General features: G+C 39.9%; 1 protein-coding gene across 5 annotated transcripts in view; it reads right to left on the bottom strand.

Annotated features, from left to right (window-relative positions):
- Positions 1–4,086: 4,086 nt before the first annotated feature.
- setd5 (SET domain containing 5) overlaps positions 4,087–13,540 on the bottom strand; it is a 59,013-nt gene continuing 49,559 nt past the window's right edge. For 4 of the 5 annotated variants that reach the window (XM_088423429.1, XM_088423432.1, XM_088423431.1 and 1 more), the window contains 4 exons: positions 12,711–12,991; positions 12,504–12,625; positions 8,516–8,607; positions 4,087–6,450 (listed from right to left, as the gene is read on the bottom strand). In XM_088423429.1, coding sequence (XP_088279555.1) covers positions 5,929–6,450; positions 8,516–8,607; positions 12,504–12,625; positions 12,711–12,991 — 1,017 coding nt within the window. In that variant the 3' untranslated portion in view covers positions 4,087–5,928. Of the gene's footprint in view, positions 6,451–8,515; positions 8,608–11,892; positions 12,275–12,503; positions 12,626–12,710; positions 12,992–13,540 lie in introns of those variants that run through there. The other variant, XM_088423433.1, reaches the window with a different exon arrangement.

The raw sequence follows: 13,540 nt of genomic DNA, 5'->3' as shown, positions 1-13,540 counted from the left end.
AATAACAGAAAAATGCATCAAAATTACATAAAACGCACCTAAAAAAAAACCTGCAACAAAATTTGTTGCAGATTGACTCCACGCAGCGCAAGTGCCGTCATAGTAGGCGGGACATTGAACAATCACAGCACAGAGCTGCGAAGGCAGTAATAGTAGTTACTAAAAACGAGGGGAGAAAAAGAAAGCGGGTAATCGACTTTACACCCTTCAGTCAATGTATGCTATGCGTCATTTCTACCGCTAGATGTCAATAATGCGTCTAGAATGAGTTACTAGGACTACTTTTGTACCCCTGCGGTTAACTTTTTATAAGTGACATCATTTTGCGTTATAATGATAACAACCGCAACATTCCAGCGAAGTAAAACATCAGCATCATATCAGCATCTATTTTTTAAACAATTATTCGATATATATCCTTTAGTGACAGACTTTGTAAAAACAAATTATTGTTTTGGATTTGCTCCCGTGTCTTTTTTGAACTGCATGTTTTTTGCAGCGTATTTTCTTTCATGTTTTCACTTTTACTTTGCAGTTTTAACCCGTTAAGCGCCAAAGTAGCAACATTGCACCAAGCAACATTTGCCTTGATCTCTAACAGTGATCAAGCGATGTCCTTTTGCAATCGTGATATACGTAAAATATGTTGTAAAAAAAATTGCGCCTCAAGGGTTCATATCTGTGTGTTTGGGCTTTTCTTTTGTACTCGTTTTATTTGTAAATTTGCTCCGGGTTTTATGAAGAACGCAGTCCCTCAAATTGGCTGCATTGTGTGAAAAATATTCTTGACACCAGACGTTTTTTTCTGTCGGCTACTGAATTCTACCAAAACAGACTCGGGACTTCGATGCAAGATTCTGTACCCAGTAATTGTAGTTTATTTATTATGCTCCTTCTGTAAGTTTATTACGGCATAAAGTATGTGATTTTATTCACAATAGTATTGAAAGAGATACCACGATAGCTTGGAACACTGTTTCGTTTGGCATTGTTGAAAATATTATTTTCTTAAAAAGTGAATATCCGCCACATGACAAATGTCATGTTTCTTGAGACTACTCTTAGGATGGTACACGCATTGCATTATACTGAATGACATCATACACTTGTTATCAGTACAAAATAAAAGCCGAGGTTTGTCATCACAATTCAGTCATTGATTGCATGTGGTGCCAAAAGCTTAGAAGATTATTTAAAAAAAACGGCAAGGCAGACAAAGATCGACTTTTAAAGATATGATAGATGGTAAGTTTTACTTTTTAATTATAAAATGTTTATATCATTCCTATCTGATGGAAACTGCGTTTCTGTAAAAATCAAGGCAATCATTTGCATTACTATTTGCTGTGACCGGCAGTGTAAGGAATTACACTCACACACACTCAAAAAAATATTTTACTCTGTACAAATGACAGTTATTTATGCGTGGTACAATGCAAAATTACATAGCCCCCCAAAAATCGTTCCTAAACACTTTACATTTTTAATATTAATTAAAGCAGTTTATAACATGAATGCAGCTCATCTGGTTGCTTTGAGATGGCGCTGGTGTATTGTTGGTATGCGGACAACTTTGTTTCGGTCGTTTTATTTGCATGTTTTTAATTTGACATTTCCCGAGATCTAGGCATCATTTCCCGCGATCTAGGCATCATTCACAAGTCCAAGCAATAATATTTATTTTGAGCTTGTAAGTTTACTGAGGTTTAGGCTAAGGTCATTGCACTGGGTGTATAATGAGCGTAATGAGCTACATTTAGAAGACCGGATTCAAATTTCCAGGTTTGTGAGTGAGAGTAATTTAAAAGTAAGGCAATAGAAGTGTAATGCCTTACATTTAAAATTTAGTAATATTATAATTCAACCAATTATTTTGGAATGACAGTAATAAATAATAAATAATGCATTACGGTTTTTAAGTGACTTGCCCAACTCTGTTAAAAACTCACTTGAGTTATTGACTCTGAGTAGTATCAAGAGCTTATCAGAGTAGCTTTTAAAAATGTAAAAGGTTTCTTTTTAAACATGAAACGACGTATTCTGTGGTAAAAATACAAGCAGATGTGAACGTTTAAAAAACAAAACAAAACAGATACAATACTTCTACTAGCCTACAGTAAACTATTCACTTCTGTTGTTTCAGAACAATCTTTTACAGCAGACACTTCTTCTGGAGTTAATTGCATTGGTGTAATTAACCTTACTGTCTTTCAGCCAATTGAATGTCTTCTCCTGGTTCACAGATGTAATGCTGACCTAGTTATTGAGGTGTTGGTAACAGATGTTCATTGCCTTCTGTCCTACCATGACTGTCTTTCATGGATGAATGCGCTAAATCCCTTCATCATCAGCCTTGTGTAAAAAGGAACCGTATAGGTTAGGCTTAAAGTAGGCTTAAAGTTGTGCATTAGAATCTCTGACTTGACAACCAATGCATGGGTAAATCATGCAATAGTTGATTTTCACACATTTATAATGCACTAAATTAGCGCAAAGCAAAAAGCTTTGCAAAAAACTCTTTGTTAGCAAGGCTCCTGGGGTGGATGAGAATTTGTGGGGCTGTCCTAGTTGACACGCCTCTACAACATTGCATGGACATTGGCATCCATGCCATTGGATTGGCTGACTGAGGTGGTGGTCCCCCTTTTTAAGGAGGGGCATTATAGAGAGATCACACTCCTTAGCCTCCCTGGTAAGGTCTATTCTGGGATGATGGAGATGACAGTCCGTCAGGAAGTGGAACTTCAGATTAAGGAGTAGTGATGTTTTTGTCCCAGCCATGGAACGGTGGACCCCCTCCACACTCTCAGCAGAATTCTTGAGGGTGCATGGGAGTTCGTCCAACCAGTCTACCTGTGTTTTGTAGACCTGAAGAAGGCATTCGACAGTGTCCCTCGGAGAGTGCTTCGGGTATGTGGTACAGAACACCTGATACTCTTTGTTCCCTGTACCACTAATGCCAGAGTTTGGTCCGAATTGCCGGCAGTAAGTCAAAATCGTTTTCGGTGACTGTTGGACTCCGCCAAAGCTGCCCCTTGTCACAATTCTGTTCTTACATCCAGGTGCAGCCAAAATCCAGACAGGGTCTGGTATGGTGGTCTTAGCACTACATCACGCCTTTTTGCGTATGATGTGGTGTGGTTAGCTTCTTCAGGCATTGATCAACTCTCACCGGTGCAATCCATAACAGTGTGAGGCAGCTGGCACCTCCAAATTTGAGACCATGGTCCTCAGTCAGAAAAGGGTGAAGTGCCCTCTCCGGGTCAGGGATGAGGTCCTGCCAAAAGTGGAGGACTTCACAGTATCTTGGGGTGTTGTTCACGAGTGAAGGTAGAATGGAGCGTGGGATCGACAAGCGGATTGGGGCAGCATCTGCGGTTATGCCATTGCCGTAATGCTCTAGTGTGGTGAAGAAAGAGCGGAGCCGAAAGACGAAGTTCTCGGTTTACCTGTCAATCTACGTTCCTGCCCTCGCCAAAGGTCACAAACTGTGGGTCGTGACCGAAAGAACGAGATCCCGGATACAAGCAGCCTAAATTAATTACCTCCACGATAAGACATAGCAAAATATTTGCCAAAAAAAAACCCTTGTGATAGAATCAACCATGTTTTATTTTCTTTATTTCCAATTTTTTGTGGGCTGACAAAAGAGCATGGCAAACCAGCACCATTCCGCCTGACTGTTGAAACTAACTATACTAGACTAGTCTCAAATACAGCAGAAGGCAAAAGGTTACATTTTAAGTAAATAAATGAAATAGTGAAGCCACTTTTATGTTGTTGTACAGTATATCAATCTTTTGATTTGTCATTCAAAATGTCTAAAAAAAACTCAGGTTTTTTTTTTCATATTTTTAGGTGAGTTTAAAACATGATGAATTAGCTGAATAATTACAGATCTGAATTAATCTGTGATTTAAAAAAAAAAATCTTGACCACAAATTTTTCAAGTATAGGTCAGTCATGGCACAACTACAATACGACTACGAATTGAGATATTTTATCTCAAACTTCAAGATTTACGAGAAAAAAAAACAGCTGCATGTGAGAACTCAGATATGTGCAAACATAGACACAAGACAATGGTTGGGTTTCAAAATACATTACCATCATGATTATTTTATTATCAAAATGCATTACATTTGCATTAGGATCTCTCACTTCTTAAATCTTCGGAAGGGAACAATTGAAATAGTTACTACTGTGATTCGTGTAAAAATAAAACAAAACAAAAAATAATTGTTACAAAACCACAAAATAAAGTAATGCAGCATCTGGTTTTGAAGTAAACTGAAGACTTCCAACCATCTGGCAAAACCGGTCACACAGACCCTAAAAACAAATATCATGCGATAAATTCAGTGTACTATATTTTGCCATAAAAGTCTATATAACATTTATTTCTATACAAGTACTTATATTCATACATATTGTCATATTGGGTCTTTTAAATTGTATCACTTTAAGGTGCTGGTTCATTTTGGATCACAACTTTTTGTCTTGTCAGAACATTCATGTAACCCGAGTACCCTTTTGTGTATTGGTGTATTTTCGCAGCAATTACGATCCTGCTTGCTCCCTCCATTTTGAGGTATTTCACACAAATGCAGTTGTTATCTCCTGTATAACAAACAGGGAGTCTCTGCTGACAGAGGAGCTATGGTGACACTTGCTGCATTTGGGCAATTAAAGAAATTTGAGATTCCATTGTGGTGGTCAGGACAACCCAACTATTCTTAAGTCCATTGTTGGGAAACAGTATTAAAATACAGCATTCTACAGAAAGGGAAGCAGCTCTAACAGAACATAGCAGCATTTTTCAAAAATAAATCGACTTTTGAACCATTTCCCAAACACTGTTACAAATACTCTCCTTGGTGTCGCCATGGAATGCAAGGTTTGGTCAGAAAAATAGCTACAATTATACACAATTATCTATAATTTTTTTCCAAAGATATGCCTAAATATATCATATCCATGTGTGGGGGAATGTGTGGATTTATTTTCAAAAGAAATCCTGTACCATAAAAACAATCAAACAGCAAGATTGCAGAGTGGATATTCACCCATATATATAGTTTCTGCATTTCCCGGCACCACCAATGTGACAAATGCCATTTGAAGACGAAAAAAAACAAACAAACAAAAAAAAAAAGATGTTTCCAGATACATGACAGAATGAATGAAGTCATAAGTGAGCTCGATTCCAAATTTATTGGGGAAGGTTGCAGCACCATAATTCTGAAGCTGGCTAAAGTACAACATCAAATGTCTACCATAAAGTCCCAAATCAACTCACAATTTAATTAACCATGACAAAATGGCAAAAAGTTGGGAAAACATGAAAGGAAGAAAAAAAAAAGGTATGTTTTGCTGGGCCATCGAAACAGAAGCTGATAATCATAAGGAATGACCCTATCAAGAGGGCCTATTGTCAGTGTTGACGCACTCTTCTACTTTTCCAATACCAGCATTTGAGTACGGCAGCAGAGATTCAGCCTACTGCTAAAGAGAGATTTTGACAAAAATGAAAATGAAAATAAAAACAGCTTTTTTGTAATGCTAACCTTTCAAGTGATCCATTAACCAGGGTGTGTTTTGTTTGAGTTTGTGGGACTTCTGTGAGACCTTTCACTTGCTAAATCCAGCATGAGGAAACATGGCAGAAGTTAGATGATTTAGTATTTTCAGTGCGTAGTTCAAATTGTTCATTGATTCCAAGATTGTCAAAAGTCAACTGGCTTCATGCAGTGTTTGTTGTTGTAAAAAAGTGTATTAAAAAAAAAAAAAAAACAAGAAACAAAAAGGGTTGTAAATTAGGAAAGCAGTTCTTGCTCCTTGGGTTGGTACAGGTCCTCGAGCCAAAGTACCTGTGCATCCTATCACGAATGGGCTGTACAGATTGCACGAGCTCATTCATACAAGGTCCTAAAAGCTTCCCGACTGTGTCCGTACGCCCGAGCCCTGTAATGGAGAGCGCTGGAACTGAATGAGGCTCGTCCCTCGTTGCGAGTAGTCTGTTGGTCCAGAGGTTGACAGCAGCCTCGAGCTAAGGCTGGCCGCCTTGAGGTTTCGAGAAACCTGCTGTTGATTCCCCTTGACTGCCGAGGAACTTGTGTCTGTGTCGGATGGCCCGTGAGCCCACATTCCTGGGGTAGGAGACCCCATCATGCTACTTCTGTTCAAACGGCCCTCTTTTAGGTAGGGTACATCCACATCACTGTTGCCGCTCTGTAGCTGTAGCAAGTCTCCTGAAAGCTTGGAGTCTGATGAGGTTGCCGGGAGTTGCGCAGTATAGGCGCACGGGAGGTGGTCCTGAGAAGGGACTGTGTAAGAAGAGGAGTAGTAGTAACTCTTGCCTGATACGGGGCTGTAGGAACTTCCAAATGGAGATATTGGCGCTTGCTGAAGCAATGACGGACTGTTGGTCTGCAGGTGCCCATCTGATGACTTGACATAAGGAGAAACATTCACTAAGGAGTAATAATTCAATGTCACTTGTTTAAATTGTTAGCCCTCCCAGAGCTGTCATTTTGTCATTGACTGTCATTTTCAACCTTTGATATCTTATAACTACGATTATATAGATTGTGTTTACAAAATGTGTTTAAAAAATGTTCCCATCTCCGTATATACAAGTATAACACTACAATGCTGAAATATGACTACCGTATTTCTCAGCGTAAAAGTCGAACTCGCTTATAAGTTGAAAATAAAAGGCAGCCCCTCCCCTTTTTTATAAGTTGAAGAAAAAGTCCCTCTCTTCCTTTTTTTTTTAACTTAAATTTGGGTGAATTTTACAAAAACGCGCTAAGTCTACCCCTGAATTTAGTGGTTACATTGATCATGGCCTTACACATGGTGTGTGTTATTAAAATGACAAAATTACAGTACTTTTAGACATTTCTTCATTGTATATCGAATAACATCTTGTCCGGTTATGGGGGGGGGGGAACGAGACAAGTGCGAGGCAATGTGTGTGTGGGTGTAGACGCAAATGCTGAAACTAATGTTGCAACAACAAAATGATTTGAAGCTTCAATGCTTTATTTTTTTTTTTTTAACACAACTGAATATGAATTTGTCAAAGGCCTATAAGTCATCATCACCAACTGATACGCCAAATAGCTCCTCCCATTTAAATTCTTCTCCTAGCTCCTCGTCAATTTGTTCAAACATCCCTGTTACTCTTTCAGGGGTAGTCATCTTTGGACGCATTCAATTTGTTGGAAATGGAGGTCTTCAGAGATGATTGGGTGATGATCTTACTTGGGACGCTCTTTACCCAAGTAATGACTGTTAAAGCCTTGTAAATGACATATTAATTTTGCATTCGAATTTATGTCATTCAAACATAGATATGTGGAAAAAAAAGTGGTCTGTTTTGAGTTATGCAGTTATAAGTCAACCTCCCTTAATATAGGGGTTTAAAATGAGAGGAAAAAAAACTCAATTTGTTAGAGAAATACGGTATATTAACAAGCATAAACATATTTACAATTTATTATACCTTCATCTTCCACTACCATCAATTGTGAAGGTCTATTCATTTCAATGTAAAGAAGCGCAGCGGGGGACGGCACCGTGGGCTTTCCATAGCAAGCAATGACAGCATGACATCTGCTTCAAAATAGTTAAGACACTGAATGTGAGAATAAATGGTCACTGGAAGTCTTGGCTGATACACAGGCAGTCCAAGCAAACGGTCTCCTGTCCCAGCAAAGTGGAGCCACGTCACAGGTAATAAAATATCGGCCGTTCAATGTGATAGTCATGACATCTTGGGTCATCAATAAATAAAAAAGGATAATGTATCCTTGTTGACATAATTCTCCCATGGATCTAAGAGTTGAGGGGGACGGGATTGTTTTGTTTGCCGCATATTCAGTTATTTCCTGTTCTTACGAAGTGAGGTATTTTGCAACACGGTTTCCGTGTGTCCTTTCCTTCCAAGCACACTAATATTTTACTACCAGCTATCTTGGAAGCAGCGCTGCAGTCACACGCTACAGTAGGGAATCCTCCACCTGTTCCTCAATTTATATTACATAATTCACATTATAAAAGCGCACGACAGAATTTGGATAAACAATATCACTTTATCGGTAACTCAAACAGCGAATAACAATCATTACAGTTGATATTGTCAGAGCGCAACTGGGCACAGGCCGTCAAAATGAAAGCTCTGGGAGATTTAGGAGTTTAAGAATTTTGCGATTTTCCTAATGTTAAAAGGCTGTCCTAAACTGGAGAAATATTAACCTGTACCTGGCTAGGTCAGGCGAGTGCCTGTAAATATACAGTGATCCCATATTTTTTGCGGTTAATGGGGACCAGAAAACCCCGGGAAAAGTGAAACCGAAGTCCGTCTGTCTGGCATGCAGGAAACCATCACAGGTTGTCCCTTCGCAATATAGCCCCCCCTCTCAAAAAAAAAAAAAAAAGCGATGCACTGAGGGCGTGATAGGCAAGCCGCGAAGTACTAAGGGATCACTGTACATGGGTTTTCACATACCTGATGTAAATACATAGATGGACTGTATCTATGTCGTGGACTCTTTGATGACGAAGAAAGAGTCACTGACTGCATGTCATTCTGATCTGCATCTAAAAGCAAGCAGGAAAAAAAGAACAGATTTTTCTTTCCTTTAAACGGATCATGCATAATGTCTGAATTAATCAGTTATGTCAGAAATTGGTTGATTTTACCAACAAAACCAGACACAGATGGCTAAGAATTAATAACAGTTATAAAAAATATGACAAACAGAAGGACCAGAAAGGGATAATGGCATCATTCTGAAAGACCAATAGGAGAAAGTTACCACAACAATGCTTCGTGGCAGGTAAAAGTAGACCAGGGCGTATTCCCAGTCAACCTAGGGGCTTTCTCCTCCTCTCCAGCCCCTCTTACCTGCGGAGTTCCTCAAGGTTCTATTCTCGGCCCCGTCCATTTCCTCCTGTACATTTTACCATTCGGTTCTATTTTCTACAAACACAACATTCCCTTCCACTGTTTTGCAGATGATGTACAACGCTATCTGCCCTTAAGCACCTCCACCGAGGGCTCGATGCAGTCCTTATTTGACTGCCTGAGCGACCTTAAAGCCTGGATGAAGGCCAATATTCTCAACCTCAATGACAGTAAAATTGAGGTCATAACTTTCGGTCACGTCACACCAAGCTCCATCACTAACATCCTGGGTCCCCTTAGCACTAAAGCATGCACAACCGTTCGTAATCTTGGGTGTCCTACTGGACAGTGATGTTAAATTTGACAAACACATCAGCTCTGTTGTTAAAACCATTTTTTTTTCCAGCTGAGGCTCCTCGCTAAATCCAAAACTGATCTCACACAGGCAGACTTGGAGCGTGTTATTCACTGCTTCATTTCATCAAGGTTAGATTATTGCAACTCCTTGCTCATTGGCCTCGATCAATCCTCATTCAGCCAGCTAGAGTTGGTTCAGAACGCAGCTGCTCGTCTCCTCACCCGTACCGAGAAGCATTCTCATGTCACACCAGTACTGGCCTCTCTGCACTGGCTACCCATTCCTTTCAGAATAAAATTTAAATATTAATGATCACCTTCAAAGCCCTAAATGGCCTGGCCCCCCCTTATTTAGCCAAACTTCTGCACGTTCATACTCTAGTTTGAGCCCTTCGGTCCGCTGACCAGCTGCTGCTGGCTCCGCCTAGGACTAGGTTGAAGCCTCGTGGTGACTGAGCCTTTGCAGCAGCCACCCCAAGGCTCCAGAATAGTCTGCCACTGTCCATCAGGTCCGCTCAGACCCTTGTTACTTTTAAATCCCTTTTAAAAACTTACCTCTTCTCACTTGCTTTTTGTACACTTTGAAAGTTGACATACCTGAAGTGCTGTGTTTTCTATGTCTTTGTCGGTTTGTGTGTTTTATGTGTTTTTGTTTTGTTCTTTTTCAGGTTTCTATTATGCACTTTTATGTTTACAGTACAGGACTTTGGTTGAGCATGGTCTTTTTAAATGTGCTTTATAAATAAAATTGACTTGACTTGGCAGTTTGTTTACAGCAGTGACATTATTGTGAGCCAGGAAGTAGTGGAAACGTTTTGAAATGCCTTGAGTGAAAAAATGTCTTGGGACAATGTATTGTAAATAATGTTTTGTTTTAATTACTTTTCAATGTCGTCATTGCATGGAACATTTTTTTAATGAAGACAAAACCATGCACATCAGAGACAAATTAACTGCCTGTGTATATGGCTTTAATGTTGTGCCATCACTGTCAACAAGTAAAACTAGCTTCATTTTCCTTTGTTTCAACAATTTCTAGCAAAGAAAATAGAAAATCTCTCCATGAGCTACCACATACTCGTGGTGGAAGGGTTTGCATATCCCTATGAGCTAAGTTGTCAGGAACTTAACGCCCCTGGCAGGGTCATCCATGGCAAAGAGGTTCTAAGAGAGGACTAAACGCGGCTCACAGACCCCAAATGAAGAATAAAAATATTGGACTCAGTTTTCCATTGCCCGGATGAGGGTCACTGGGGCCCCACTCTGGACCAGAAGTGGGGTTTGCTGGCGTGCACCTGGTGACCAGGCCTTCACCCATAAGGCCCAAAAGGGCACAGCCCAAAAAGGTAATGTGAGTCCTCCTTCCCATGGGCTCACCACCTGTAGGAGGGGCACAAGAGGCCGGGTAACATGTAAGCTTTGCAGCAGCCAAAAGCCTTGGCATTCCGATCTCCAGCTGCAGAAACTGGCTCTAAGGGACATTAAATGTCACATCTCTAACAGGGAAAGAGCCTGAGCTGGTGTGGGCAGAAATGTTCCGACTGGACATGGTCGGACCCGTCTCCACACACAGCTTGAGTTTCAATTCCAGTCCTCTCGAGCGGGGTTGGACTCTCTTCCACTCTGGAGTTGCCCACGGTGAGAAACCCAGAGCAGGGGGGGCCATACCATAGTTTCTGAAATATAGGACACGCCTGTGTATAGGACGCACCCTTGATTTCAGGGTCAGACTCCAGTATTTTTAATGTTACCGTGTAAAGGATGCACCCAGAGTTTGCCGACAATGTAAAAACTAGAGCAAAACAGAACAAATCTCATCTTTTGAATGTCTTCTTACTTTCTCACATTTGTAGTCATAAGATACATATTTGTTGCAGGTATAGTGCTGTGAATGAGCAGTGTGCTGCTTGCCAGTGAGTGAGTGAGTGAGTGAGTGAGTGAGTGAGTGAGTGAGTGAGTGAGTGAGTGAGTGAGTGAGTGAGTGAGTGAGACAGAGAGCGAGCAGTCAAGTCTGCAAGGGAGCCAAAATGTCACTAAGAGTTCTGTTGAAATAAATGCAAGCTGATTGTACCACCTCGTTATCCTATTTGTCTGGCTCAGGCTCCACTCTAGATCAACGTACGAGTTAGCCAAAACCTTGTAGAAGCCTCAAGGTGTGCAATGTTCTCTGCTACAAGAAGCACTTCCTTATTGAAAGGTTTATGAAAAGGCTTATGTTATTGAAAATAATGCCGTAAGAACCTCAGTTAATACGAGCTGCCGTTAGCTGCAATTCAGGCACCGGCCGAGCTCGGCCAATCAGCGTAATTACCGTATTTTCCGGACGTTAAGCCGCAGCGGCAAAAATTGAGCAAAAAAAAAAAAAAAAAATCTTTCGCCACGGATAAGCAGCACCGGACAATAAACCGCAGGTATATGATGGTAATATGAAACTTTTAAATGTTCTTTATATATATTTTTTAATTGTCTACCAACTGCAACATCCTCTCTTTAACAGATTGAACATTCCTGCATATTTAGTCCCAACATTATATTTATAGAAAATGGATGGATGGATATTCCCATCAGAATAACGCAGAGGTAAATAGCAGTTCAAACTCAAAATCAATACTTCAATAGCATTCTGTCTCTCATTGTTTAATTGACACAATTTTTTAGTGACCATTGCACACACTGCAAATAAAAGATACAATCATAAATTTATAAATACAATCATACACATATACTGTATACTGTATATAACATTTATATGTCACAAACTTTTATACAAGATCTTATTCAATTTAGACATTTAAAAAAATATATATTTTTGATAATATATTTTAAAAATCTTTTTCAGCACAGCCATTGATTCACATCTTTTCAATTCTACTTCATAGTTGTTCCATAAACTGACTCCTTGAACACATATTTGCTTGACCGGTGGGAAAAAACAGCAGATAAGCCGCACTGGACTATAAACCGCAGGGCTCCAATCATGATGAAAAAGTCACAGCTTATAGTCTGAAAAATACGGTACTTTTAAGTAAAAATACGTCTGATATAGAAACGTGTATCTGTACATTTTTAGATTTAAACGAGCTGAGTGTATAAGATCCAAAAGCCCAATGCTAGCTAAATTAATTTCTAGTCTCAAACCAAAGTATGAGTTATGATGTTTTTTTTTTTAGGGCAATTGTACAAACACGCGTTTTAAAGATGTCAATCACTTTTTGACTTCATTTTTTCATACCAGATTCTTTTTCTGTAGAACTGTTGCTCCTCTTGAGCATTCGGTCCATCTTGCCGCTTCTCAGCACTTTCTCCAGTGCTCCTTGACCTTCCCGTAGGCGTTCAACACTGGTAGGGACCATCCTAATGTAGGAAAAAGCGCTTATTTAATCATGATTACACATTTTGTAACAATTTAATGTGAACAATTCTAACTGGTTACTCTCACCACTGAGTGTTTCTATCTGGTTGTTTTGCCTGCACTGATGAGCCCTGGTGGTCTGGAGGACTGACTGACTCTATCTGCGCAATGGAACCACTCTTTCCTGATGAAGGTGTACAGTTGTGTGTTGAGGTGAGGGTATGCATCAAGTAATGGGGAAGGTGGGTTTCCTGGATTTGATCAGAACCAGGTCGAGAAGGGGTGCTACCCAGGATCAAACTGGAACTGGACGGTCCAGGGTCATGGCTGCTAACTTGCTTCCTCTTACGATACTCCAGCAACGACACCTGAGAGGGAAACATGCTTTGTGGTTTCTGCTGACAACAAGTGAACTCCAACAGAGATTGTGCCATTCTAATGTGAATTAGCTTTTTGATTGAGGAAGTCAAAGATCACATGCACCAGTTTCGTGAGACTCACCTGGACCTCAAATGAATCATATTTCATACAATACAGCACAATCGAGTAAAGATTTCACAATGACATCTTTGTAGAAAACTCCTCTTAAAACTTAACTGTTGGGCATTCAGGCGTCAGAATCGTCATGGTTTTTAAATGAAAAACCCGGCAACTACACAGAAGACTAGGTGAAGATTCAACCACACACAAACAATACAGAAAACAACTCAATGGAAATGATAGGACTCATCATCTTAATGTTATGACACATAAAGAACAAGGGGGTAAATGGCAGAGATACAGTATTATGACAAATAGGAGCTCAATAACCTCAACCTTGAGACTAAGTCTCAAATTAATGTGACAGGCAAAAAAGATTAGAGAAATGGAATTTGTGGCATTTGTGGAATTACTGCCGAAAATTAACCATCAAAGAG

The sequence above is a fragment of the Hippichthys cyanospilos genome, chromosome 9 (genome assembly GCF_059441005.1).
Source record: "Hippichthys cyanospilos isolate Australia breed blue-spotted pipefish chromosome 9, RoL_Hcya_1.0, whole genome shotgun sequence".
Taxonomy (NCBI): Eukaryota; Metazoa; Chordata; class Actinopteri; order Syngnathiformes; family Syngnathidae; genus Hippichthys; species Hippichthys cyanospilos.
Note: the sequence above shows the minus strand (reverse complement) of the source record. Positions and strands in the feature narration are given on the sequence as shown.